General features: G+C 46.4%; 1 protein-coding gene across 2 annotated transcripts in view; it reads left to right on the forward strand.

The window, feature by feature from the left end:
* Positions 1–26,010, forward strand: part of LOC122812235 (cell adhesion molecule 4-like) — a 507,138-nt gene that overhangs the window by 416,693 nt on the left and 64,435 nt on the right. For both annotated transcript variants that reach the window (XM_044084591.1, XM_044084593.1), the window contains one exon: positions 2,332–2,601. In XM_044084591.1, the coding sequence (XP_043940526.1) occupies positions 2,332–2,601 (270 nt within the window). The remainder of the gene's footprint in view (positions 1–2,331; positions 2,602–26,010) is intronic.

The raw sequence follows: 26,010 nt of genomic DNA on the forward strand, positions 1-26,010 counted from the left end.
CAGCTAATTGAGGTATTCAGGTAAGTTTAAAAGGAGTGGCACAATTGAGTTGGTGAGTATTTAACCAGTGGGAAGGGTTCTCTGCTATGATTCTGAATGGAAAATCAAAATCAGTTCTTGCTCTATTAATGTATTGCTTAAACATGACCTAACCTGGCCCCTGAGGTAATATTAGGTAGGTCAGGATTCCGTTACTTTCAACACCTGTAGTCACACATGTGTGATAAATTCCAAGAGACCATAGTAGGTAGAAGAGCGACTACAGAGCATGAGCAGAACCACAATAAAAAAAATGGAACCGTAGAATTTCAAAGGAAAAAACAAGTTATGCTAAAACCCATGGACAATCCTGGATGACAGATCCCTTTTCATTATGTTCTTCCCATGTACATAAACTGTTATCTTATAAGCCATCAGATTCATGGAGCATTTTTACCTGCACCTTCGGGTTTTGAATATCGCAGATGCCTCACTAGTGGTATATCCCTTTGAGTCAGTGTCTCCAAACCACTTGACCCATGTCCAGAGTTTCCCAGGAGACCAAAACAGTCCATAGTCATGTTACCTTACAAATACCACCAAAATAATGGTAAAGTTATACCCAAAAGAGAAATCAGGATCCCTTGGGGTGGATCTGCTCCCCCCAAAAAGGATGTTAAGCCAAGAGGCTGGTAGCCAAGGACAGGTATCTTAAGCCACCAAACTGGGTCAGTCCTTCAAAGGATTAATATCTGAAACTAGGCCTTAAGGCCACAAATATCAATTCAGTGTTTTTCTTTTTTTTTTCTTAAAATGAAGGGTTGTCTGATGTGCTGCAGAATAGAAAAATTAAAAAAAATCTACAAGGAGACAGCATTAATCATATTGATCACTGCTGCAGTAGTCATAGCTATAAATGGTTATATACTGCTAAGGATATAACAGCTGGCCAGCTTCCAAAGTTTAAGGACACCTACCATGCACTCAAACCGCTAGGCAACTCGAGGTGAACTGCATAAAAATATGTGTTTCAGTGCCAAGCCCTTCAGAGCATTCCTACTGCCAAGTAAAGTATTATTCTGTGGGTTTTTGAGGATTTATGGTCAGCTTCTACTGTTCCATTACTGGGCAGAGAAGTTCTCTTTGGGGAAAAACTTCCACAAATTTAAATGTATTGTTTAAATATACTGCCCTCAATAGAAAAGTTATTTTTCTGCTAGACATTTGTGTTTTAATGAACTGTCATGAGACTTACCTGTACTTTTAAGTGGGAGCACACATATTTCCTGTCAGTTTAAAAGTTGTTACAAACAGTGTAGAATTAATTTTTCTGTCTGGAAAATTGTATTTATTTTACTTTAGGGAGCAAGCAAAGAGTATTAAAGTAATTTTTACTGTGTTCATATTGGGGAAAAAGTAACTTTTTAGAATTTTAAAATTTTATCAGCATGTGCTGCTTGTTTTTCATTGGTAAGAAACATGATTTTCAGCTTGATCATGGATCAAACCAGCAATTCTATGGCCAGTCCTTCTTCCAGACACAAAAAAGAAAAAAAGTTAAGCAAACAGCCTTTTATTACCACATCAGGATAGCAGTTTGCCTTAACCAAAGGTAGATCCCTGTGGTGTAGCACCAACAGCCATTATGGATTGGGGGTTTGCCACATCCTCTGCAGCTGTTGAGGCCCCCTCAGTGGGCAAGGGAGAGTCATTTGTATCAATCCTGGGAGAGGGAGCAGGGAACTCTTCCCTGTTTAGTGAGAATGCTGTACCCATTCCTGGGGACGCTGCTGCTGCCATTGATAACCTTGTTGGTCCCATTTTTCCTATCAAAAAGAAACAAAAAAATAAATAAACATGCGTATATATATATATATATATATATATATATATATATATATATATATGTGTGTGTGTGTGTGTGTGTGTGTGTGTGTGTGTGTGTGTGTGTGTGGTTATAGTGTATCTATAAGTTCGGGGGGCTCGGGCTTGTTCCCTGCAAACAAATGTAAAGGAGAAAAGTGATGTTCAGTCCTCTTTTCTCCTACATTTTTGGTCTTTTTTTCCTCATCTCAGGACAGCAAAGCAAGTCTTAGGATTTCAGTGGGGAGCCCACAGATTGATATAATTGCAATTTATAAATCCTTTCCAGGTATAACATCTGTCAGTGAAAGTAAATTCTGAATTTAGTTGTGAAATTCAAAAAAAACAGAAAATTCTGCATTTCATTATTTTACTCTGAGTTTGTTGTAATCATGCTATCCTGTTTTGGCTACACAACTTTTGGAGTAAACAATATATAACTTTTTTAGTACAGAGTATCAATAGATATGTTCTTTTTTTCAATTTCAGATGCCCCTATCACAGAAGTTCATGTGCATCCTGAAAATATCAGTCAAGGAGATAATGTCACCATAGACTGCACAGCTGACAGTAATCCTCCTGCCATCTATAACTGGACCTACCCACTGTGCCCTAATGCACATATTTTCGAAAATAGTTCAGGGATCCAAATTAGTAAAATTGACTCCACTAATAATGGAAACTACACATGCAGAGTGAGCAATCAGCATGGTGAAGCAATATGTGTAAAAGAGATTCAGCTTCAGGATGAAGAGAAAGGTGAGTATGAATAAAGCACAAGTTTATGCAGATATCTGTGGCTGAGAGTCGTACTGTACATTGTAAAGAAATACAAATCTGACTGGGAAAGGCCCTCAACTTTACCCCACAAAGTACTTAGCATGCAATGTGTCTTGCCTATGTTGCAACAGTTATTCATGGTCCCAACAACCAAATATTATGAAGACAGGTTATTAAAACGTGCAGAATCATTGTCATTGTATAACAACATTTTCCCCACAAAAGCATTTGATGCAAAGTTTTAACCCGGTGTAGTTACATTTTTATTTCTGATTTGTTTACTCAGGAAACCTCACTGAGCTAGAGACCATTTCAAGAAAGCGGTACACATCAGCTAAAATAGTACACTTTTTTTTAAAACAATGGTCATATAGCTTAGAATACAGCTGTACAGGGACAATGATTTAGGGTTATTAAAAATAAAATTACATTATTAGCTGAAATTTTGAGAATTATACCTGCAGTTGTTTAGTGTAATTTCTGCTGACTGCAGTGATTCCATTATATTTGTTACGTACATGTGCAAAATTTGGATTGATGTTAACCACAGAAAATTCAGTAAAGCGGACTGACAGTTGTACAAGCAGAAACTGTTAAGAACTGCAAGCTATGGTGATGACTTCTCATGTCTAAAATGCCGAACTCTATGAAATCTAATGATTTGCTGCTATTCATTCAGTTCATTTTCTGTACTTTTCTCCTTTCTTCGCAGAAAAAAATGGAAAATTAGAGAATCTATAGATTTAATACAAAACAAATATGTAAACGTGTAAATACTATTAATGCTATAGCTATTCCACTTTTATATTTAAGTCTCACATTACTTTACCAAACAGAAATCATCCATGGAGAGAAAGTAGGGATTTTCAGCTTCTAAAAATGTAGGCAATTGTAGTTTTGTGTATCATTTTGGGTAACGGGATTGCTGTATTAAGTTATTGTATGTGTACATATGTATATGTATATATACATTATGTGCGCACGTGTGTGTGTGTGTGTGTGTGTGTGTGTGTGTGTGTGTGTGTGTGTGTGTGTGTGTGTGTGTGTATGATATATATATATATATATATACATATATATATATATATATATATATATATCTATATATATCTATATATATATATATATATATATATATATATATATATATATATATATTATACACACCCATAAAGAGACTGCACTAGGAGACATTTATTTTGTATGAGAGATGTTGTCTGAAGTTGGCTTTTAATATATAAATCTGAAATCACAAACAAATGCCCAGCACAAAAAAAAAAATCTATTTGTTGTATATTTCCAAAACTAGCACGAGATGAAAAAAGTAGTTTCCATCGCAATGATTTTCCATAGGTGTACAGAACAAAAATCAAAGACACGTTAAACAAGACAAATTAGTCATGTGATCATTTTAAGCATCTAGAAAACCCAAACAACAAATCGTGTTTTTTTTTTCAAGAATGATAGCATAATTTTTCCAGAAAATGTCTAGAAACATTTGAAATGAAAGTATTACATACATTTCTCGGAAAATAAAACAATTTATCTTTAAGTTCCAAAATTAATTGCAATACATTAGAAAACCACGTAAGAAAAATAGAGAAAATCATCCTCTTGTTCCAGGAAGAAAAACTGCACCCTCAAATGGTCAAATAGATGATTAGAAACTTATAAGATCAAAAAATCACTGCCATATATGAATAAATAAATAAATAATCCATACCTAAATTATTAATCGGTTAATAGTATTAGTGGGTATGAATAAAATGACCCAGCCCACCTTCTAATATAGTATCATTTGACATAGTAAATGTTCATGTAATCCACATGCAAGCAAGGCACCTGTATTATTCCTTTCTTTTCTTTTTGGTCAACAATATGTGATCATTGCAGTTTGTTAGGTTTTCTATCAAAAGTTCTATCTAACCTAATAAAACCAGCAGCTGTATGAACCTGAGTGTGTTTAAAAGAACATTACTGCATCTGTAACAAATTATATCACTTAAATGTTCTATTATGCAAAATCTTAAAGGTCTTTAGGTATATACTCCAGTCCACTTGGGAAGCATGTTATGTTGGAAAAATTCTGCAAACCACTAAGATTTCATATTATGTCACAGGGAGAGCAATGCACTCCATAATTACATTCAAATTCACATATATATATATATATATATATATATATATATATATATATATATATATATTGGTTTTCTCTTCAGTAGACTAGAAAGAATTGTTGGTAGAACACCAAACAAAGTGGGATGTCACATCTTCCTGACCAAAAAGAAAAGAGACATAATTAATTCAAGTGCCTTCCTTATACCTGGATTAAATGAACATTTATAATTTTAATTAAAACATCATTAGAAGGCAGGGATCATTCTTTGCATCTCTGTTAATAGCATTATTTCTTTAATGATTTAGATGTACATTTCTAACCATTCTCATATGCTAGCTGATAGATAGTTTTCAGTTAGAAGTCAGCTGTTCTCAGTTGTACTTTTAAGGAAAGGTATGAAGAAGGTAGGCTGCAGTGATAGGCATACCTATTGGTTCTTGTAGCCAGACAGGTAAGTCTGTTGGGATCATTTTCTTTTTCAGTGTCCTTCTAACAGATGGAAGAGATCACAACACTGCCCTATGTCATTATTCAAAGCAGTGAATAGGCTGCATACCTTTTCTTTGTAAGTAGAAGAAAGACAATTTCAATCCTGTCAGTTTTAAGTCTTCCTCATTATATATTTGTACATTGTCAGAAAACACCATGTTTTTTTTTTGGCCAAGGTATATTTCCAAACATTTATAAGTGGTAAGTACATAATTGTTTTACCACCTACATTCTTTGTATGCAGTGTCTTATACTGTATACTATATTCTTCCCACTAAGTCTAATGGCTTTTTGTTTTATAGGGTTACATATAAGTTGGCTCCAATTATGAAAGGCCAAGTTTGAGAGGGGAGGATTTTATTTGTTGCAAAATACTGAAAAGGGCAAACAGTCACTATCACTGGGCACTGTACAATTCTGTCAGTACCACTGTCTTACCTCACTGAGATCGCATAGACAGGGAAATTGAGAGGATCCAATATGTGTCCATGTGTCATCCCGTTTGTTACATTTACGACTCTAGAACTGATTGAAATCACCATGATGTCCTGTGATCTTTCCTGCAGGTCGCTGTGGATCATAGCTTCTCTTCCCTTAGCTGAGTATAAACTGAGTAAAGTTACAACTCATTGAATACAATTCCCCAGTATTAAATTCCCCAATTTGTATTGCTCGTTAGAAATCACTGCTTGTGACTTCTGTTTCTGCTGAGCAGTGATTCAGTTTGTGTGGGTGTTTCTTTTATTTTCTCCATAGTTGTGCAGCCATGAAGTAATAAGCAAGGGAGTGTGGGAATTAAGCTCTCCATGTGGGAGGCTTGCCCCATTAAAGATATTTTTTGTACTTTTATCAAGGTGAAGCATTAACTTTTGTGTTTCATCTGGTTGAAGCTTTAATGATTGTAACCTCAGCAAAATGTATTAGAACTGCAAAAAACAGTACCTCATGAGGTACCTAAAAAACCACAGTACCATGTGATCACTGTTAAAGGCTGTTAGTCCCTAGATCAGATGGGAGGAGCTAACTCTACCAAATACCATTTTTGTCCCTCAACCCCACTTAACCATTAAGCCCCCCCAGATATCCTTTGACTGACTCCTTCTCTTTCTATCTGAACAGGTTAACATTTTATACCACCTCATGTTGGGTCTCCACTTTCTGGAGTGGGTTAGCCTGTTGAAAACACACTTTATAACTGTGTAAGCTGGGAACAAAAAACAAGACTATAGTTGGCCATCATTCTTTTATGGGTTTTAATTGTTTTCTTTTGTCCCTATAGCCCCCCCATTCACCAACCAGTGCAGTGCATTGCCTTAATATGCTAAGTCAGCACTGCTCAGCAAGGGTGCAAATGATCTTTGGATGGGCTCATGTTTTACACGTCTCAGTGTAATACATTTGCTATAACTAAATTGAAACCCACGTTTAGTCTTTTTTGCTGTGGGAACAAATTACCTCCCTATCCCTGGGATGTGTGAGCCAAGATCAGCTGATCACTCCTATTCCACCCAAGCCAACTCCTCCACCTTCCAGACTGCCACTCTATCCTGAGTCATTTGGCACACAATCAGGGCTTCATCTCTCTGCACTATAGAGATGGCTATCAAGTACCTCTGAAGAGATTCAGAAATGGAGCTCCTAGTCTGATAAAAAGACTTAGTAGCCTTACTCTACCATTACTTATCTTTTCTTTGGGGAAAATATTCTTTATTTTCCTTCTGTGCTGGGCCAATTGCCACCAGCCCTGTCTTCACTGGGACATTAGGCATTAGCCATGAAGGCTTTAAAATGCACTAATTTATTTGCCCTGAGAATGACAAACAGCTGTTGAGTGGTCCTTTACCATGCCAAGGAAAGATGGACACTTTCTGTGTTTATACGCTTTAGATTTCATGTTCCATTTGATACAGGGACACAGTAAAGTGTTAGAAAACTATATAATGTCAAGAAACTTTCTGCTTTGGAACAACAGCATCATTGTTCTCCTCAGAGTCATCTTCTGTTTCTGTTTTTCACTAAGAAAACTGTTGCTCTAAGAAAGAAAAGGTTCAAAAAGTTGGACTTCCTTGTCAGAATAAAAAATAATAATAAAATAAGACCTCCTCCAAACAAGCTAATTGTAATTTGTCAGCTACTCAGTCTAGGTTTTTCTTCCTTTGGGCAGGTCTGTCTGAAATTGTTGTTTAAAGATGAGGTAACCTTTTATGGAGCCTGGCAAAGTCCAAGCTGTCACTGCAATAGAATTTGCCACTTCTTCTCCTTGGATTCAGGCCTCTCTCTTCCTTCCCCAAAACCTATCAGCATGTTTCCCTTGTGGCCATCTCCAGCTCTTCCCTCATACTGATTACAGTATTGTCCTGAGAAGACCCAATGCTAGGCATTCAAGGCTTCCAGAAGTCCCCATTTATGTTGGATACCAGCAGTTCCTTTCTCTGGTCTTCAGTATTGGGTACCAGTACTTCTGCCACCAGTCCTGACATGCACCTTTGTGACACCAGCCCCACTGTCTCTGGCATCAGTTTTATTTACACTGACCTTTCAGATGCCAGCCTTCTACACATTAGTAAGCCATACTCCTCCTCCTACCTCTAAGGCAGCCTTCCTACCTCCAACATTTTCTGCATCAATGCCTTCCAGGCATTGAGAGTTTCAGCACTGGCCTCAAAGGAATAGAAAACTTAAGTCCCGGTTTTCCATAACTGACATTTCAGATGTAATTTCCTCTGATGCTTGTTGTAGTAATGCTAACAATTTGGGCATCCTTCACTCACCAAAATAATCCCCACTACCACGCTGGATATTTTACATTAGGAATGATATTATGTAACATGGTCCTTTTACTGCCCTCCTTATAATCTTTCCCATCCCATTACAAATTCCCTTGTTGCGAAAAGACCACTTGAGGTCCCACAAGGCACAATAAATGCTTTTATAAGTCAAAAAAGAACTGGGTCTTCCTACTAAAGATATTCCCCGGGATTCATGAACCTTGCGCCAGGCGCCAGCATAGCGTCGGCGTTATAACGCCAAATATGGCTGCTTAGCGATTCAGGTATGAATGAATTCCACGTGCACTACCGGCGTGCGCCGGACCGTCCCCGCCTCCGGCGTAGGTATGCAAAACACACTGTGTGCGGTATTGCACCATGCAAATGAGGGCAAATAGCGATCCACGAAGTGGCGCAGGCGTAGCGTAAGGGCACGGCAATGTAAACCAAAAAAAACGGTTTACATTTACCCAAACATACCGGAGGAGTAACGGAAGGCTGTCAAAGTCAGGTATCATATAGGTGCAATATGCCAATGTGGAAAGGCACCGAGAATGTCCAAAGAAAATATGCACAAAATGTAAAAATGACATAAATGGCACGTCGTAGAAAGAACAGCAGACCCCGGGATGTGTGCACAGAAGTTGTAAAGCAATGAAATAATATGATAATGTCGAAAAGAGCATTAGAACACAAATCAGCTGCACAGCCACCACACACCATAGTATGTATGTAAAGCTGCAACCCCAGCGCAATGGTTGTCAAGGAGTGGAGGCGGTGTCCGGCGCCGTAACCAGGTATTAGTAGTCAATTCCATGCAAATGAGGCAGATAATAGTGAATCGCAAAAGCGGCGCCAGCGTAAGGATGGAGCAAGCGGCGTGGCGATGCGACACCGGTGGCCTACGAGATACATGTCAATCACACAGGGTGTGCCACTGTAGGAGGAAGGATATTGGAGGACAGCAAATCTGGGCTGTACAATGCACATCACAGCATCAGGACTGGCGTGTTAGGAAATAGATCGCTGACAGTACAGAATGCGTACAAATGCATGTGCACGAGGATGACTACGTTCGAAACCAGTCATGTGGCCTCACCAGCAACAACCAGGGATATAGGAAGGTAATGCGGAGAATACGAGGAAATGCGGAAGCAGTGTAAATGTATCCGTAACGAGCAATTAACACCAATCAATGCAGGAAGGGCAAGCGCCGGCAGCTGATAAGTCTGCATGCAGACTCCTGCAGAACGGGAAAGGGAGGCATATGAGAGCAAAGATAATAGGGGATGTAGTAGAAATGCAAAGAGCAAAGAACCGAAATAGCACAGCCAAGTACAGAGGTAGCATAACTGCGGCTGCAGATAAAATGCATCATATGCCATGTGCCTGCAGGATGCAGTAATGTAAGATGCCAGGCGAAGGCAATGCAGGCAACTGTAATGTAACACTACAGGCAGTACCGTTGCAGCTGCAAACGTAAAACCACGGAAATAATCCATGGATAGGGCCGCACAGACACACCCAATGACTTCACCGGGTATACAGCACAACACTAATAAATGTGAATGCACAACACACAGCGATTTCCCAAACGCCGCACCGTAGGGTGTAAACAGGCGGGAACTTTTAACATGTATATGCTGGGTGCCGCCGTGGCCATGATGCATAGGTATGTGGCAGAGACAGGCCGAGTTGCGGAGGGTGGTGCCGACAACTACCGTAGGCCTCACAGGAGAAGGAGAGTGTTCAGACCAAGGGTGACCTACCAGGGGCTGCGAGGCCTGGAGATAATAGAGCTACAGGGTGGACAGGGACACGTTACAGCAAATAGTGGAGCTGTGCGGCCGCGCCTGAGAACAAGAGACAACAGAGGGAGCCCATCCCAGTGGACACAAAGTGATGTGTGAGCTTGCGAATACTGGCAACAGGTACCTTCCAGAGGCCCAGCGGGGACATAATGGGCATCTCACAGGCATCAGCATCCAGGGTACTACACCAGTTCCTGGATGCCATGTTACCACATGCCCATGAGCACATAAATTTCCCCACATCTCAGGAGGAGTTGGCTAGCAATATCGCCGCTTCCACCGTGTGGCACAATACCGGAGGTCCTGGGTGCGATAGACTGTACGCACATAGAAATCAAGTCACCACCTGGGGAGCAGGGTAGACGCTACATAAACCGCAAGGGATACCCCTCCATCAATTGCCAGGTCGTGTGCAATGCGCAGGGCATTATCATGGATGTGTGTACTGGCAGCCCTGGAAGCTACCACGACTCCCATATCTGGCATGCCTCACAGCTGTATCAGGTATTCGCCAGTGGGGACATCACACAAGGTCACCTTGTGGGGGATGCTGGCTACGCACTGGAGCCGTGGTTGATGACACCCATCAGAAATGCACACACACACATGCAAGAACGCCATAATGAGGCACACGCACGAGAATAATCATAGGCGTGTGTTGGGATCTTGAAATCACGGTTCCGGTGCTTGGATACATCCGGTGGAGCCTTGCAGTACTCTCCAGGCACAAGTGCCCACATATTCATAGTATGTTGTATGCTACACAATATGATTCTGCGGAAACAGCTGCTGCAGGGACATAATGCGGAGGGCCACCAAGCCCGCCACAACTGCCAGGGCAAGCACAGGCACAGGGCGTGCGGCGCCACGGACACACTGAGCCAGCCCCAGTAGGTAGACAGAGGCATACCCAATATGCCTACGCCCTGGCAAAGAGGGACCGCATAGCACATACTTTGACAGTGTAGGCCCCATGGACTGACACCTCCTGACCTGCACACACAGTAAAATGGACGCCACACAAACATGTCCGCCCGTAATGTGTACCGTATGCGCGTATGTGTGACTGCAACTAAGGCACCTGCCTAACACTGCACACCCAATAGTCAGCACAGCATGGAGCGCCAAGACCGCAACGCGCGCCGGTTCAACAGCACACGGCGTAGCCATATGCTGCCACTATCGCCGCAAGTCGACCACACATGTACGCATGTGCATACACAGATACGGAAATACATATCAGTACACATGTAGAAATATATGCGCATACACAGATAGAAAGTACAACAGGGTAATATGGAACCCAGGGATGCAAGTTCACAGATAAGTAAGGCGAAATCACCACATATTAAACATAGTGACCGACAACCCGATCATCCTGGAGGGTGGGCAGGGCAGGTAACGCCAGCCATGGAAATGTTAACCTGCATCAATACATATCCGCGTGTCGGGATGGTCACCAGTCCACGGTACAGTAACGGGATATGTGTAGGGTCACCACCTGTCCCACGTTGTGAGGGACAGTCCACCTTTGGGCAGTTGTGTCCTGCAAAACATTGACAAAATGGCAAATGTCCTGAGATTGTAGGACAAAACCATTTCCCATAATTACTTTATTAGTTGCAGAAAACAGTTATTTTGTAGAAGAAACATCTAAATATGATAATAAACAGAATAAGCAACTGTAATGCTACAGCTTTGTATTCCGTCAAAAAGTGAATCGCTGTCCTTTGTACTGGCCGTGGGTATGTGTTGGCATGCAAAATCTGGCGTTTCTACTAAAATGTCACACTTTGGCCATTTGAAAAGGTGGCAACCCTACATATGCGTGTCATATCCATAGGACATGAGTGCGGAGATACGCCGCCACCGGCGTCACGCAACGTAGGTATTGTGGTCAACCGTCGGTGCGGCGGAAAGCATACCAGTGAAGTGTACGACATTATGAGGAGCGTACCTCATTTGGGGTGTAAAACAGTTCATGTTCCTCGCAGTTCCTCCAAGTTCCACATTGAAAATGTCTCTCAAACATCCATTGTTAGGAATGTATATAAATGACATCCTGGTAAATAGAATGTACTCATAGTAAGTTAGTAAAGGTTCTTCACTGTAAGTAAATCAGCATATCATAATCAACCTATGACCTACTTAGCTGAAGTTGTCACTATGCCATTACTATGTGTTCCACATTATGCCCATGTGTTTCACATTACTACTGTGTGTGTTCCCCACTCCGGAAATAGAAGGTTGACAGCCATGGCGGCAATATGTGTATGTGTGAGGTGAGGTTGTCGTGTGTTCCGCTGTGTGTGTGTAATGTGTGTGCCAGTGTAAACTGTGTATGAAGGTGACATGTCACAGGCGGAGTGTAATAACAGGCGAGGCATACAGTACAGGAACCATAGGCGTATGTACAGCAGTACCCACAAAGTAGTACTGACATCTCCTCAGTGGCTATGCACGTGGCGACGTAAAATGATGCAAAGCGCAAACGTCCCAAAGTGTACCACAGGGCCATAGCAAACAGGAGATGCAAAGGACGCATGTACAAACCACGACCGTAGGTATGGCGGCCATAACGTAGACTCCACACGGTCCGTCGGCAACGTTACACAGCATCAGGCATGTACGGCGAAAATACGAATGTGCCATCCCGGCACCGATCGTGAACACTCACGGTCCGGTAAATACCGCGGTGTGTTCCACGACCGTGATGTAAGCAAGCGGCACACGAATAGGAGGCTACCGGTAGCATACAGTCCGCCCCAAGTATAGGACCACAATCACCGTAACTATCAGCGACAAAATGCCAATGGATGGTAGGCACGGACGAACATCCGCAGATATATAACCGATGTGAAGGAGGAATACGTGCAGGAAGCACACATGCAGGCGATACCGACAGCAGACGACATCAACAAAACAAACATTCCCGGAACAACAGACAGGTAACCCGCAGCTCCCCAAGCAGGGATGGAGCACACACACAAGCATATCTGGTATGTATAAATGCAAGACTCACACCCGTACCGTCACCCACATCCGCAGATATACCCCATTGCACATATCAAAGGGATAACAGCTAAAACCGTAGCAAACACATACAGGCAGTGAATGACAGCGGCATACCCACAACAAGCTCCTGGGAAACACTAGCAGCTCATGCATCCATGCATTCGCTATGTACAGGAAAATAACAGCCATGTAACACATTTGAATGCACAACGCCATCGACAGACGCCGCCAGGCTACGGGGACCCACATGTCGAACACAATACCATACCCAACACACACAATCCACGGCTAACACCACAGCGAAATGTACCCGACACCACACATAGCGGATGCAGTCACACAAACATGATACAATACATACCATCCTCACGAAGGTATTGCAAATAACCAACGGCCACACGAGGAAAGAACCATGGCCTAGTGCCGACGCGTAACGAACAAAAGGAAGGGGGATCACCGCTGATATGCGCATAAGTACACACCGAGGAACAGCTATTGGCCTGATTAACCCACATGCATCAGGCGACGACGAATATAAGGAAGACTCCCTGGATATTCAAACCGTATGTTCATACCGAACGCATACAAACCAGAGAAAGAGAAACAAGGGAATAGAGACGAACTCAGAACAAAAGGCCGGAAAGGTATGTCGAACCCACGACATGTACTGGTGTGTAACGACGATCGTATAATGAATCTGTACAGTATGTGAACAGTGTGTGTAGGTAAAGATACCTGTCCATCAGGCAGAGAGGCGAAGGTTGGATATGTAATGCTAAAGCGCGCAGCATACCAACAACTGTGGACAGCGTGTGCACAGCAGTGGGACAACATGTAAACACCGGGATAACCCCAGGGCGGCTTGCCACCCTTTCAAAAGGCCAAAGTGGGAAATCGTCGGGACACACTTCAGATGTTACAGGTGGACACATACCCATGGTCAGTACAAAGGTTAGAACTCTACTCTTTTGCATAAAGAAAAGTGTAGTCTTGTAGCAGTTCAGTTGCTTATTGTGTGTCTTGTAACAGTTAGGAATGTACATACATAAATAAGTATGTTATGCAACTCTTACATAAGAATGGGATATAGTGATGTCCCACAATCTCAGGACATTTGCCACTTGTGATAAATTTTGTCAGGACACAACTGCCCAAGGAGGGACTGTCCCTTGCAAAGTGGCACAGGTGGTAACCCTACCCCAGGTCTGCCATAGGGGTTGCAAACACAGAACAATGCCACCACCCCCGATGCTGGCAGTGGCTATACAACACTGAAGTGCCACAGCAGTGTATAGGACATTTATGTATAGTGTCACAGCACACATGTGCATGGGCATATACCGTCAATGTCATACGGAATGTGCGCGGCGTGCACCTATCCCACGCAGTAGGCGACTATGTCAATTATGTGTAATGCAAAGCTGGCATGATGGATATGTTCACAAATCATAGACAGTATCACAGGCATAGCATGCATGATGGGCGATGGGCTAATGTTATATACATACACAAGATATGTATGGCCTGCACATATGGGACAATGTAGTAGCAGAATAGGTACCGGAATGGAGGTAACAGCAAGTGACCATGTCCAAACGTTCCATAGCAGGTGCAATGTGTGCCACAATGATGTCCAGCAGGGCCGTGTGTAAACACATGTGCAATGTACACAGTACTGACACCCCCCCCATGGTCGTGTCCACTGTACGGCAGAACTGGATGTCAACTGTCATGTCTATACAATACGTCCGCTGTGGTGGTACCATGGGTCTGTGTCACCCTACCAGCAAGGCAGCTATCACATGACTAGTGACACAGTGTGCCCCTGTGGGATGTGCACAGGACCTATGTCCCACAGCATGGTGTGTGTCCAGTCTGTGGATGTCACACAGACGCCCGGGCTGAGCAATGTGGCATGTGTGCACAAATACAGGACTGCTCCTCCCCCCCTGCCCACAGCAAACGCCATGTAGGAGTACTACATGCATCAGTACTGTGGAGAACATGGCCCATGGCAGAGTACATTACACCCCTGTGTTAGTGGCATGCAGGTGAGCACAGATGTGTTACATGACTGTCATTTGCATATGTCAACTGTCTGAGCTGGGTAGAGAGCACAGCATGACTATACTGAGACATGTAACGTTGTATCCATTGTGTAAGGTACACCACACATGTGTTATTGTAACACGGCCTGCGTGTACATGTGTGTATGGCACAGGTACAAGGGCACCCAAGGTATCAGCTAGACATACGGTCCAGAAATGTGTAGTCCTGCACATGTGTACCCACGCTATGGTGTAATATGGCAACCACAGCACCATGTGGGCCATGTGTGTGTACATCAACCATGTACAGCGTGATATGCCTGTATAGGGACAGTATCCATGTGATACACACCGCATGACTGTCAGTATGCAAAGGTGATGTGTATGCACTATGTGTGATGTAACTGATGCAATGATATCTACATGATATATCTGCCACACTGACACCTGTATGGGTGTCAGCAACATAGTAGGATGCGCTAGAATGCTGCCAGGTATGTAGAAGTGGTATATGTAGGCATGTACAGTACTGTGTGACAGCAGGTACTGTACGTATCCAAATACTGAGCATGAGGGCCACATGTCTGAGGCGTGCAATGCCACACGTCCCTGAAATGTTGTAGTCAGCATGATATGCCTGCACCACTGTGTGAACTGTACAGAAGGCACATGGCGTAACATGCCGATACATAGGTGCGATGTGATGCTGTATGTGTACACTGTCAATAGCATAAAGTGGAATGGTGCTGAAGGGCAAAGAGCGGATCATGTCTGATGTGATACCCTCTGTACCACCCCAACCACCCATGCAATAATATGACAGGTGGCCAGCATGGGATGTGGTGTGCTGTGGCACAGAAGCCCAACAAGGGTGCCAGGAAAGGCATGCAGGTAGTCAATGAGTGTGTGAAGCATGTATGTCAAGATGTGGCCCAGTGCCATACTGAATGGCCCAGTCATGGGTGTAGAGATGCAGCCCCATCGTGCAATGCAGTACCATCCATGTGTAGTTTGATAGATGTGGTAGTGTGGTGGTCAGGGTGCACAACGTACATGAATGGGCTAGCAGTCACTGTCGTGTGCTGCTGCAGAGACATGTAACAGCCAGGTTGGCGGGATACAACAACTACGGCGGTTGGAGGTGACATTGGGACTGTGTTCCCAGACATAACATGTGCATGCCAGTACTATGTATGTGTCCACAGGGTTAATACAATGTCCAGCCAAGGATTGGAACCCTGTAGTGAGTGAGAGTGTGTATTGTTGGTAGGTACCCCATTGGCAGGCAGGATGCCAGCAACATCTGTGTCGTCAATGCCTGCATGACCGTGGTATGCTGCATTGAATGTGGATGTAGTCAAACAGCAGAGACATACCACCACACTGCGTGAGGGCCCACACTGCAATGTCTGGCAGTCATGTGTAGGTAGCTAGCTGTGGAGTATGTCATGCACCAGCAGGACACACCATGACTGTCAAGTGACACACAACACACAGGTGAACAAAACTACCGTGCAACAGCCTGCACATGTGCCCATACAGCACGTGTGCATGGAACAGGAATACCACTGTGGCGTCTGTGAAAAGGCCAGCACCACCATGTCTCAGTGTGGAATAGCATGGTCCCTACCAGTGTGTAAATGTAGCAGAAGTGCACTGTGATCACTGTTGGCATAGGCACATAGACTGTCCATCGGACGGGTGCCATGCCCTCAACTACCTCTGTCAGTGGATGTCAGTAATACCGGCTGTAGTGTGTATGTACCATGCATGCTGCTATGGTTGTGTGCTTAGGGTGTGGCTAGCAGGGATGGTAAGCATGGATGTTCAGCAAACAGAGGGGAGGTGTGTAGGCCTAGCATACAGACACATGGAGGTTTGGTGCATGCTGAGGGTAGTGTAGGTATGGTATGTGTCGTGTAATGTGTCACCCAGCTATGCGTACTGCATGGCCAAGCATGTGTTGGTATTGGGGAGTCCATACTAGGGAAGGTCGTGTTGCTGGCAATACATAGCAGTAGCAACTGTCCCAGGTGCAATGTACAGCATGCCAACCCGACTGGCATGTAACCTGTGGTGTACAGTGTCTGCACTGTCGCGTGTCACAATGTGCGTAGTGGCCACAAACATGGGTATCTGAACATGGACTACCTATGATGCAATGTGTCATGGGAAAATACAGTATGTGTGTAAATCACGGTGTGGTGTGGGAACCACCCACCTGTGTGTGTTGCAGTCAGGTATGTGACTGGGAGGTATGATCTGTGTACAATGTGGACTGGCAGGTGTGCCGTGTAGGGCATGGAGGCAGGTCCCAGGCACCGTAGATAAATGACATGTGTGCTGTACTGTGTGTGCAGTGCTAGTGTACAGCACAGTGGAGGGTGTAAGCATTGTCACACATCACTGCATGCTGTGCCTACCTGTGACAGCCCTGCCAGAGACAGACATGTGACACGCTGCACAGGCAGCATAGCATGAGAAGATGTACATGTGGGCTGCACACCTTAGCCAGATGTCCACACGTCATGTGTGCCGCGGTAGTGTGGTTCAACACGACTATCAGACTGGACAAACAGCACATGCCTGCATAACAACAGTATGACCATAGTCAACAGTCCCAGTGACAGAGTAGGCCAATGTAGACTATCCCTGCATGCAGACCAGTGGCTACTGGACACCTGGCTAGACACACACCTGGACGGTTAATTCACCATTGAGCCATCACATGTCCACGTCCATGTGGGCGTACAATGTCATCACAGGGTGGTCACAATAGCAGGTGGCAAGGCAGACACGGTGTACCAGGTGATGTGTCATGTGTGCATATGTTGAGTAGCACAGCCGTTCACATGTCTGCAACATACTGGTGCACGATGTATACTGTTACATGATGAATGGAACTGCACTGTCACCCACTACAGGGCCAGCTGGCACAGGTGTGGTGTGACTGGTGTAACCATGTTTGCACAGGATACACACTGCTGTTGTAGGCAGCCATGCTGGTGGCCACCAGTGATATATGCAGTGGTCATACAAACATACCGTACACAGTGTTCAGGCAGGAATGTCAATTGTCGTGGACGATGTGCTGCTATGTGAATGTGGGTGTTTGTTGTGAATGTCACACATACAGAAGTCACCTTCTGGTGCAGTCATGGTTGTCAATCACGGTACACACATCCACAGGAGTCAGAACCCAGTCCCGACAATGTGTGTCAGTCACCCTTGTACCGTGTGACATATGTGCACATGGCGGAACACCTCCACTGTCATCTAAGCTGGCTACATGATGGCTGGAATGTGCTGTAGAAATGTACAATGCTGGTAGCCCAATGAAGTACCTGGAATCAGACACAGTACACTATGTCAGCCATGTAAACCATGCACAACAATGACTGCCCAACAGACACAAACAATGCATTGACACATGGAACATGTGCTCATGACAACCCACACTGAGGTATGTTGCACATATAGATGTACAATTGTCATCTATGGCCATAGCATGGATGCAGACACACATACTCCACAGGTAGTACCATGTGATGTAGGTAGGGGGGCATTGCTTGTGTATATGTCACAGTAGATGTACACAGACATGTCCTGCATAGCCGTCATGTAGGGGTAGCTGTGTTATGTCACTACTGGACATGCCCATACAGATTACCATGTCCCGCAGGAGATGTGTTAGGTGTGTACCACATGTGACATGCTGACAACAATCTGCGATGTGTATGGCTGCCGGTGTACCTGTGTGACAATGTCTGTGATGGGTGCAAAGGCACATAGTATCGTATTGTATGCACACAAGCCCCACATAGTTGCATAGCCTGAACATACAGTACAAGGAGTGTGTGGGATGATAGCAACCCACAGGTGGAGATGGGTATGGACGGCAGCCCACAACCACATGTGTGTGTACGGTGTTCACGTCCACGACACATGAGCATCTGAGAGGCTAGCGTCACAGTTGTACAGGGTCGCATGTACATATGTTCAGCAACATCCCTGTATGTCCCACCACTGGCCTGTGGACCAATGGACAACAACCAAATGTGCAGGTATGAGATGTGCACAGCACATCACAGATGCCTACCGTAGAACAGGCCTACCATGTAGACATGTGCACAGTAGGTCTGCGCCACCTGCAGTCAAACACGTTGGGTGCCACACCACAGCAATAGTCCGCCAATGACACAGATGGGCGTGCATGCCTCTGTGTATGTATGTCTGTGAATGGCTCCGGCATAGCAATATAGCCGTGTCACCATTGTGAACAACAATATGAATGGGTTGTATGTGTGAGGGTGCATCATATGTGTATGGTCAGATCGGCGATACCATCAGTGGGCCTGCTATGTGAACATCCATGTCCCCATACATGGATACCTCTGCTGAGGCCAACACCACATTCACACAGGGAGGGATGGCGGTGTGTGGTGCAGCAGCAGACATGTGGGTGGCAGCGGGCAATGTATGTACACATATGTGTTACCCACATCAGTTCAGGCAGATATCCATGTGCATGGGATAGCGGTGTGTGTACACATACAGCACTGTGTCGATCAACATCCCAGCACATAGCACCTGCCAGGGCTACAGTGTATGCATGGATGTGTGATACCTGCATGCACCACACACACCCTCAACAAGCAGCGTACAGCATACCTCGCTGGAGGACAGTGTCCACACCATGGTGATAAACATGTTGAATGTCCATATTCACACAGCTATGACAAAAGCAATGGACAGCCACCCTGCCAATACCGTCAGCCCCTGGGTGGGTCACACCCATTGCCATGTATGTGGCATACCCTGCCATATCATGCAGAGATGACCAGCAAGGCTGCATGAGCTATCACAGTCCCACATGGTGCAATGGACAAAAGGCACTCTCACTATCAACCATACACAGTAGTAATGTGGTGGCGATGCACCCTGTCATGTTACAGGTGCTGTGTGATGCTCTGCACAATGTGTGCGTGTACATGCTATGCATGGCCTTTCCTGCTAATGTGTCATGGTTACACATTGCTCCATGTCTATCACATCGTAACACAGGTGAGCTGGGGCAAGTTGTCCAGCACCGGTACAGTGCTGTGTGGAAGTACATGGCACAACACATGCATGTGCAGGTGTCCATGTGTATGTGTACAGTGCCGCTGCTGGCGTTCACATTGAACACAGTCGTGATGTGTACTGACATATACACAGCGTACAGGTGAACAGTAGCACAGCCGTCACATGGGGACATATGCCAACTGATATGGACATAGGTGCAGCCAGGTACACATGTCCATGGCAGGCTAACATCTACATGGTGCGTGCACAGTGTGATGGGGTGGCACACAGATATGATGTGACACCCAGTGCTCAATGGTGTGAAGCCACAACATCGGCTGTGTCACCGCCACGATGCCCTTCACAGATCACTGTGCAGATGTCGTACATGTCATAGCAATGTATTTCCAACAGTATGCCAGCACAGCAGTGTGAATGTGACCTGCCACCATCATTATGTCTTCCAGATAATGCCACGTTACCGGCTTCCACCATTTAGCCGACAGGAGGAGGAGGTCATCATACCATACCTCCAGAGTAACTACAACGCCCTGTTTAGCCATGTGCCACAGCAGGCACAAGAACGGCAGGAGATGTGGGAGGTGGTGCAGGAGGGTGAACAGCGTGGGCGGAACCAACCGCAGCTACCAACAAATCCGCAGGCACTGCACAGACCTGATCCGGCATGCAAGACAGCGTGCCGCTGCAATCGCCAGGCAACAACGTGGGACAGGTGGTGGGCCACCAACACAGCCTCCACTCACAGCTACGGAGGAGCTCCTGGCCAGTCTGGGGACACCCACGGAACAACACGCAGAACCACTTGCGTCCATCGTGGAGGTGGGTGTCTCCCGAGCTATGAGCCTGGAGCCGCATGGTAAGTCAGTGTTGCATGTTTGTATGATAGGCGACGTGGGTGTGGGTGTCATAGTACAACACATGATATAGCAATACATGCCAGGTATATGGCCACACAAGATGCAAACCATTGTATGCTATGTTGTGTTAGCAGACATGTGCATAGCACATGCAACCACACACATGCATGATGTGTCATGCACAGTGCTGACCATGGAGATAGTAATGGCTAATGTGTATACCTTTGTGTAATGCCTTTACAGGTACGTCTGGCGTGTCGCAAGGACAAGGGTCTGTTGCAGGTAAGTCTGTTGCCAGTCAAACGCATGTTCTGCTGTATTGATATTCCCCATGTGTCTAGGCATGACATGCTCACCTGTGTGTGACCCGTCACGGTATACAGCTCGCACCACCCGACATACACACCACCCATGTACAGTAGATACACCCGTTACCGTAGAGTGGTATGACACCACACAACCAATTGGTGTGTTACATGCATTCAGCTATGCATACAATGGTGTAGGTGTTACACAATGGCTGCATGTGTAGTATGCATTGGTATGCCAGTGCAGTATGGACACAGTACCACAGAGTGAGCTGTGATCTGGCCAGAGCACAGGTGTTACCAATGTGACCCATGCCCCTGCATCGGGTGCACACGTTGTGACATGGCGCATGCCATGTCCCATGCACGTGGATGTCTGGCTGCAGCATTGTCACACCATGATATGACCTATGCACAACATAGCAGACATACACACTGTCAGCATATCCGTAGTGAATGTGACCGTCACACTAGTATGGGTGTATGTCACATGGGCCACCACAGGGCCGTGTGCACAATGTCTACCACACACAATTGTCAATGAGTCAGACAGACAAGGCCATGGTTGATACCTACAGGCATGTTGCCACACAGCACATCCACAGTGGGTACTCACCATTGCACCCTGTACACACATAGTGGGTTCATCAATGTAGTGGACCCCTGGACATCTGATGTAGTACACCAGTGACATGAAATTCCTCTCCACAGCTACTACAGGTGCCTCCAATGTCCACCATATATGTGCTGCTGAGCAGCTGAACTGACTTACAGACATGGCAATGTAATGCGTCCAGGTCACGCATCGCACAGACACATAGCTGTGTCCTGCTACTGTGCAGTGGCACAGAGCCCGCACCACACACCGTGCAGCTATGCACACAGCTCACAGCAAACGTACCTGCACAGACATCACTGTTACACATACATTGTATCTGTACACTGTACACATAACACTGCACCATGACAGCCATCGTGATGTGGTGCATGCGGTGGGACACCATCTTCACATGTCCACATGATACCGCACATGTTTGCGGTGTACATTACATAGTGTTGGCAGCCATGTGTACTCTCAACTTGCCCGCGGCCACACGGTGTATCACGCTGATGCATGCAAACTACCATGAATGTGTGTACTGCATGCCTACTAAATGACACCTGCCTGTTGTACTGTCCCCACCAGGGCAGTGTACATACTGCCACTATGAATGTCTGGTCTGCATTCACTGGTCTGTGTTGTGTGAATGCTGCATGCCACCTGCATTATCACATGCATGCTGTGTGTGTGTGTGTGTGTGTGTGTGTGTGTGTGTGTGTGTGTGTGTGTGTGTGTGTGTGTGTGTGTGTGTGTGTGTGTGTGTGTGTGTGTGTGTGTGTCTGTGTGTGTCTGTATTGTAACCGATGGTATGTCTTTGTGTTGACAGGTGCTGTAGGTGCGTTCCCCTCCTGCGGTCAATCTGATGCTAGTGTCCCCACAGATACTAGTGGTGATGAGCATGTGCATGAGGCACAGGCAGGGTCGTCACAGGCAGAGTCTGTGCCACTGGAGAACATCACACATACGTCCCTTTCATCCCTGCACACAGTTCAGATGCCGACACATACCCCAACACCGTTGCCCATAGATGACGGTCAGTCAGCGTCTGTTGTCCCCGAGCAGGAATGTGTGGTGGCTGCAGAAGGTGTGGGTACACACGATGTTGCCAGTGTAAGGACTGGTGCAGTGCCACGCAGGCATGTGGCAGGTGCTGCCCGTAGGGGGAGCACCGCTAGACATACACCTGCCGTACAGGGTGCAGCAGCTGGTATAACCAGACGCATGTTCCAGACTGTAATGGCGGCGCAGGCACGTGCCGAACAGCAGAACCAGGACGGGCAGAGGCTGCAGAGGTCCGCAATCCGTACCCTAAATGACAGCATCCAGGCATTGGCGAATGCACAACAGCATCTTGCCGATGTTCTGGATAGGAGATTGGGCGATATGGCTGGTCTCATCGACCGAGGCTTGGCCATCCTTGGCCGTGCGCAGTCCGTGCAGGATCACCAGGTAGGGGTGTGGCATACGGCGCGTGGGCGTGTGCCAGCAACACCACCTGCTGCAGGTCAGCGTGTGCGTGCCACCTCCCATGCCCACACAGACAGTGATGGTAGCAGTAGCACTGCAGCTGCTACTACACCATCCACACCAGGACAGAGCAGGCCACGTGGGCGTGGCCCTGGGGCCCCGTCGTGGGCACGTTTCGTGCGGACATGTGACATCGGAGAGTGGGCAGTCTGTACCTTCACCCGGTCATAGCCGTGCGCCCCCTGGCAGGCGGGTCGCCGCGCCCGGCAGACACAGTGAGCCGTAACACCTGCACTGAACGGTCAGGGGCTGCCAAGCATACCCGTGTAGGCATCACAGATGACTGAACTGTGTACACACACACCCACACACAGCAGACACAACTGTAGGGCTCCACCACACCCACATGCAATCTACATAGTCATGCCCACTCAATGCACTGGCCCTTACACACACACATGATGTCATCCATTGGTACAGCCCATGCCTGTGGCACACATATCACCCTGTGCATATGATTAAGTCTCTGCCGCATAACTGTGAGCCACACCATCAATGCACGGTTAAGCTAACATATTATGATGCACAGGGTGGACACGATAGTGAGAGGTGTATGTGATACCTGTGTCCGCATAGTCCGTGCTGTGTATGTTGTGGTGTGTGTGTATGGCTGGTGACAGGTGTGTATGTGATGTGTGTTGTGCACGGACATCAAGCAGCAGACATACCATGCAGGACAGGTGCAGCATTCATTGATATGTGTACACAGTATGTGTGGTGGTTACATGTGTAGCACCATGTCGGTGCAGTTAACCCGTATGATACTGATGGTGTACTTGCACGTGCCTACTGGGAGCAATGTAATTAGTTCCCCACGTGTAGTCGTGTGGTACCCACAGGCATGTCTGGCAAAATCAGCATAGCACAGTTACCCACATCCGGCATGGACCCTACATAGGTACATAGGCAGACATGGACGTGACGGGATATGTGCCCTACGACATGTGTGGACCTAGCATGACTGTGTGTGGCATCTAACACCCCTCAGGATGGGGATGCCATATCCATCAGTCCCCAGTCCCTGGTCTAGCAGTGACACACAGAGGTTGACTGGCGCATAACTATCGTCACACATCCACCGTCATTAGCAGTCCTGGACAAAGGCAGTCAGGGCCTTTCCTTCACATGGCCTGGCACTCTTCCCGTGTTGTAGGGGGTGTCTGGCCGTTACCCTGTTCCCCCAGCACGTCCCACTCATCTTTGAGTTGAGGTGTCTGACAGTCGCTTCTGTGCCCGTGTTTGCATGGGGCCTGGGAGGTGGAATGTGCCCATGTCACCCAGGTCAGACATGGCCGTGTATGTCAGGCACAGATCACCACGGAGCAGCTGTGCTGTGAAGATCCACAGCCGGTGTCCCCTTGGCGTGCACCTTGTGACACATGTCCTAGCACCGTCATCCCGTCTTGTGGAGCGTTTGCGGTCCTTCCGAGTGCTGGAGGCGTGAGGTTAGCTACAGGCCACATGTGCCATTATACGCAGTCATTGCACTGGTGTGTGATGTGTACAGGGGTACAATGAACACCCCTGATGTGGTTGCCATTCCATCCAGACCAGGAGGCCACAATGGAATGTCTTCACACCCACATTGCCATTGTGTGTGTTGACAGAGGTTGCCGACAGGTGTGGTAGCCGTTTCCCTGTACATGTCCACCATCTTTAATGGCGTACCACCTACATGTGACATTGGGACGAACATGTTCTTCACACTGGGTAGGGCTGCACCTTCTCTGGCATTTGGTAGCAGGCCATGGCTCTGGCACCAGTCATCCATGTCTATGACGCCCTAGGTGGATGTTCGTGTAACATGGGGTGTTGGGTATGTTGGCCGGTGCGTAGTCATCTGCATACCTTGTCTGCTACAATCCCCTATGATTGCATGCACATTGGAAGGTCGGATGCCATATGGCAGGGGGCACAGGAGTGAGCCCTGTGGGCCTCCACTGGGTCCAGATATGAGTGTGACAAGGCACCTTGAGCACCAACCCTGTGTGGTGTGACCTCCAACCTGTGTGAGAAGCATCGGGTGACATATGTCCCCACATGTATGCTGGCGAGCCTTTCCATGGGTCCCATGTGTAGTGTGCTCTGAGCGCTCCCACCAGGTCATGGTACTGTGTGCAAACCCACGTATCCCCATCAATGGCCTTGGTGAACACTCCAGACTGGACGAGCAGGTTCGGGAGGCAGGATCCGCCCTTGACTATGTAGTTGTGGGTATGTTCCGGTATTGGCTGTACTATCTGTAACCATGACCACCTGTATGGACCTCCACACAGCTTTGCAGACAACACTTGTCAAGCGTATAGGGTGTGGCTGTTGACAGTCCATAGGAGCACTACCCTGGCATAGTGGGACCACAGATGCCATATGGCATCCATTGGGGACATAGCCCATGGTAAGGCTAACATGACACAGTGGCGCATGTGTGGGCCGAGGGCCTCAAAGAGGATGGGTAGCACACAGCCAGGAAACCATCGGTGCCCATTGCTGACGTGTCAAGCGCCATAGAGATATGGGATCACTCCAGGCCATATGACATGTTTGGGAGGATACACTCTGGTGGGATGGATATGTTCCCTGTTGGGGGGGGGATGTATGCATGGAACATGTCCTGTGGTATGCAGACAATGTCTGTGGGTGCAGTGACTGTTGTACCATTCTGGACCATTTCCAGGCAGGTCTGTGTGCCCCCAACCATGTCCTTACCACAGTTAGGGAAGGCCCTGTGGTTGTCTCATGTGCCCTCTGCAGTACCAC

Source organism: Protopterus annectens, chromosome 9.part0 (assembly GCF_019279795.1).
Source record: "Protopterus annectens isolate FY-2018-M chromosome 9.part0, PAN1.0, whole genome shotgun sequence".
Classification (NCBI taxonomy): Eukaryota; Metazoa; Chordata; order Ceratodontiformes; family Protopteridae; genus Protopterus; species Protopterus annectens.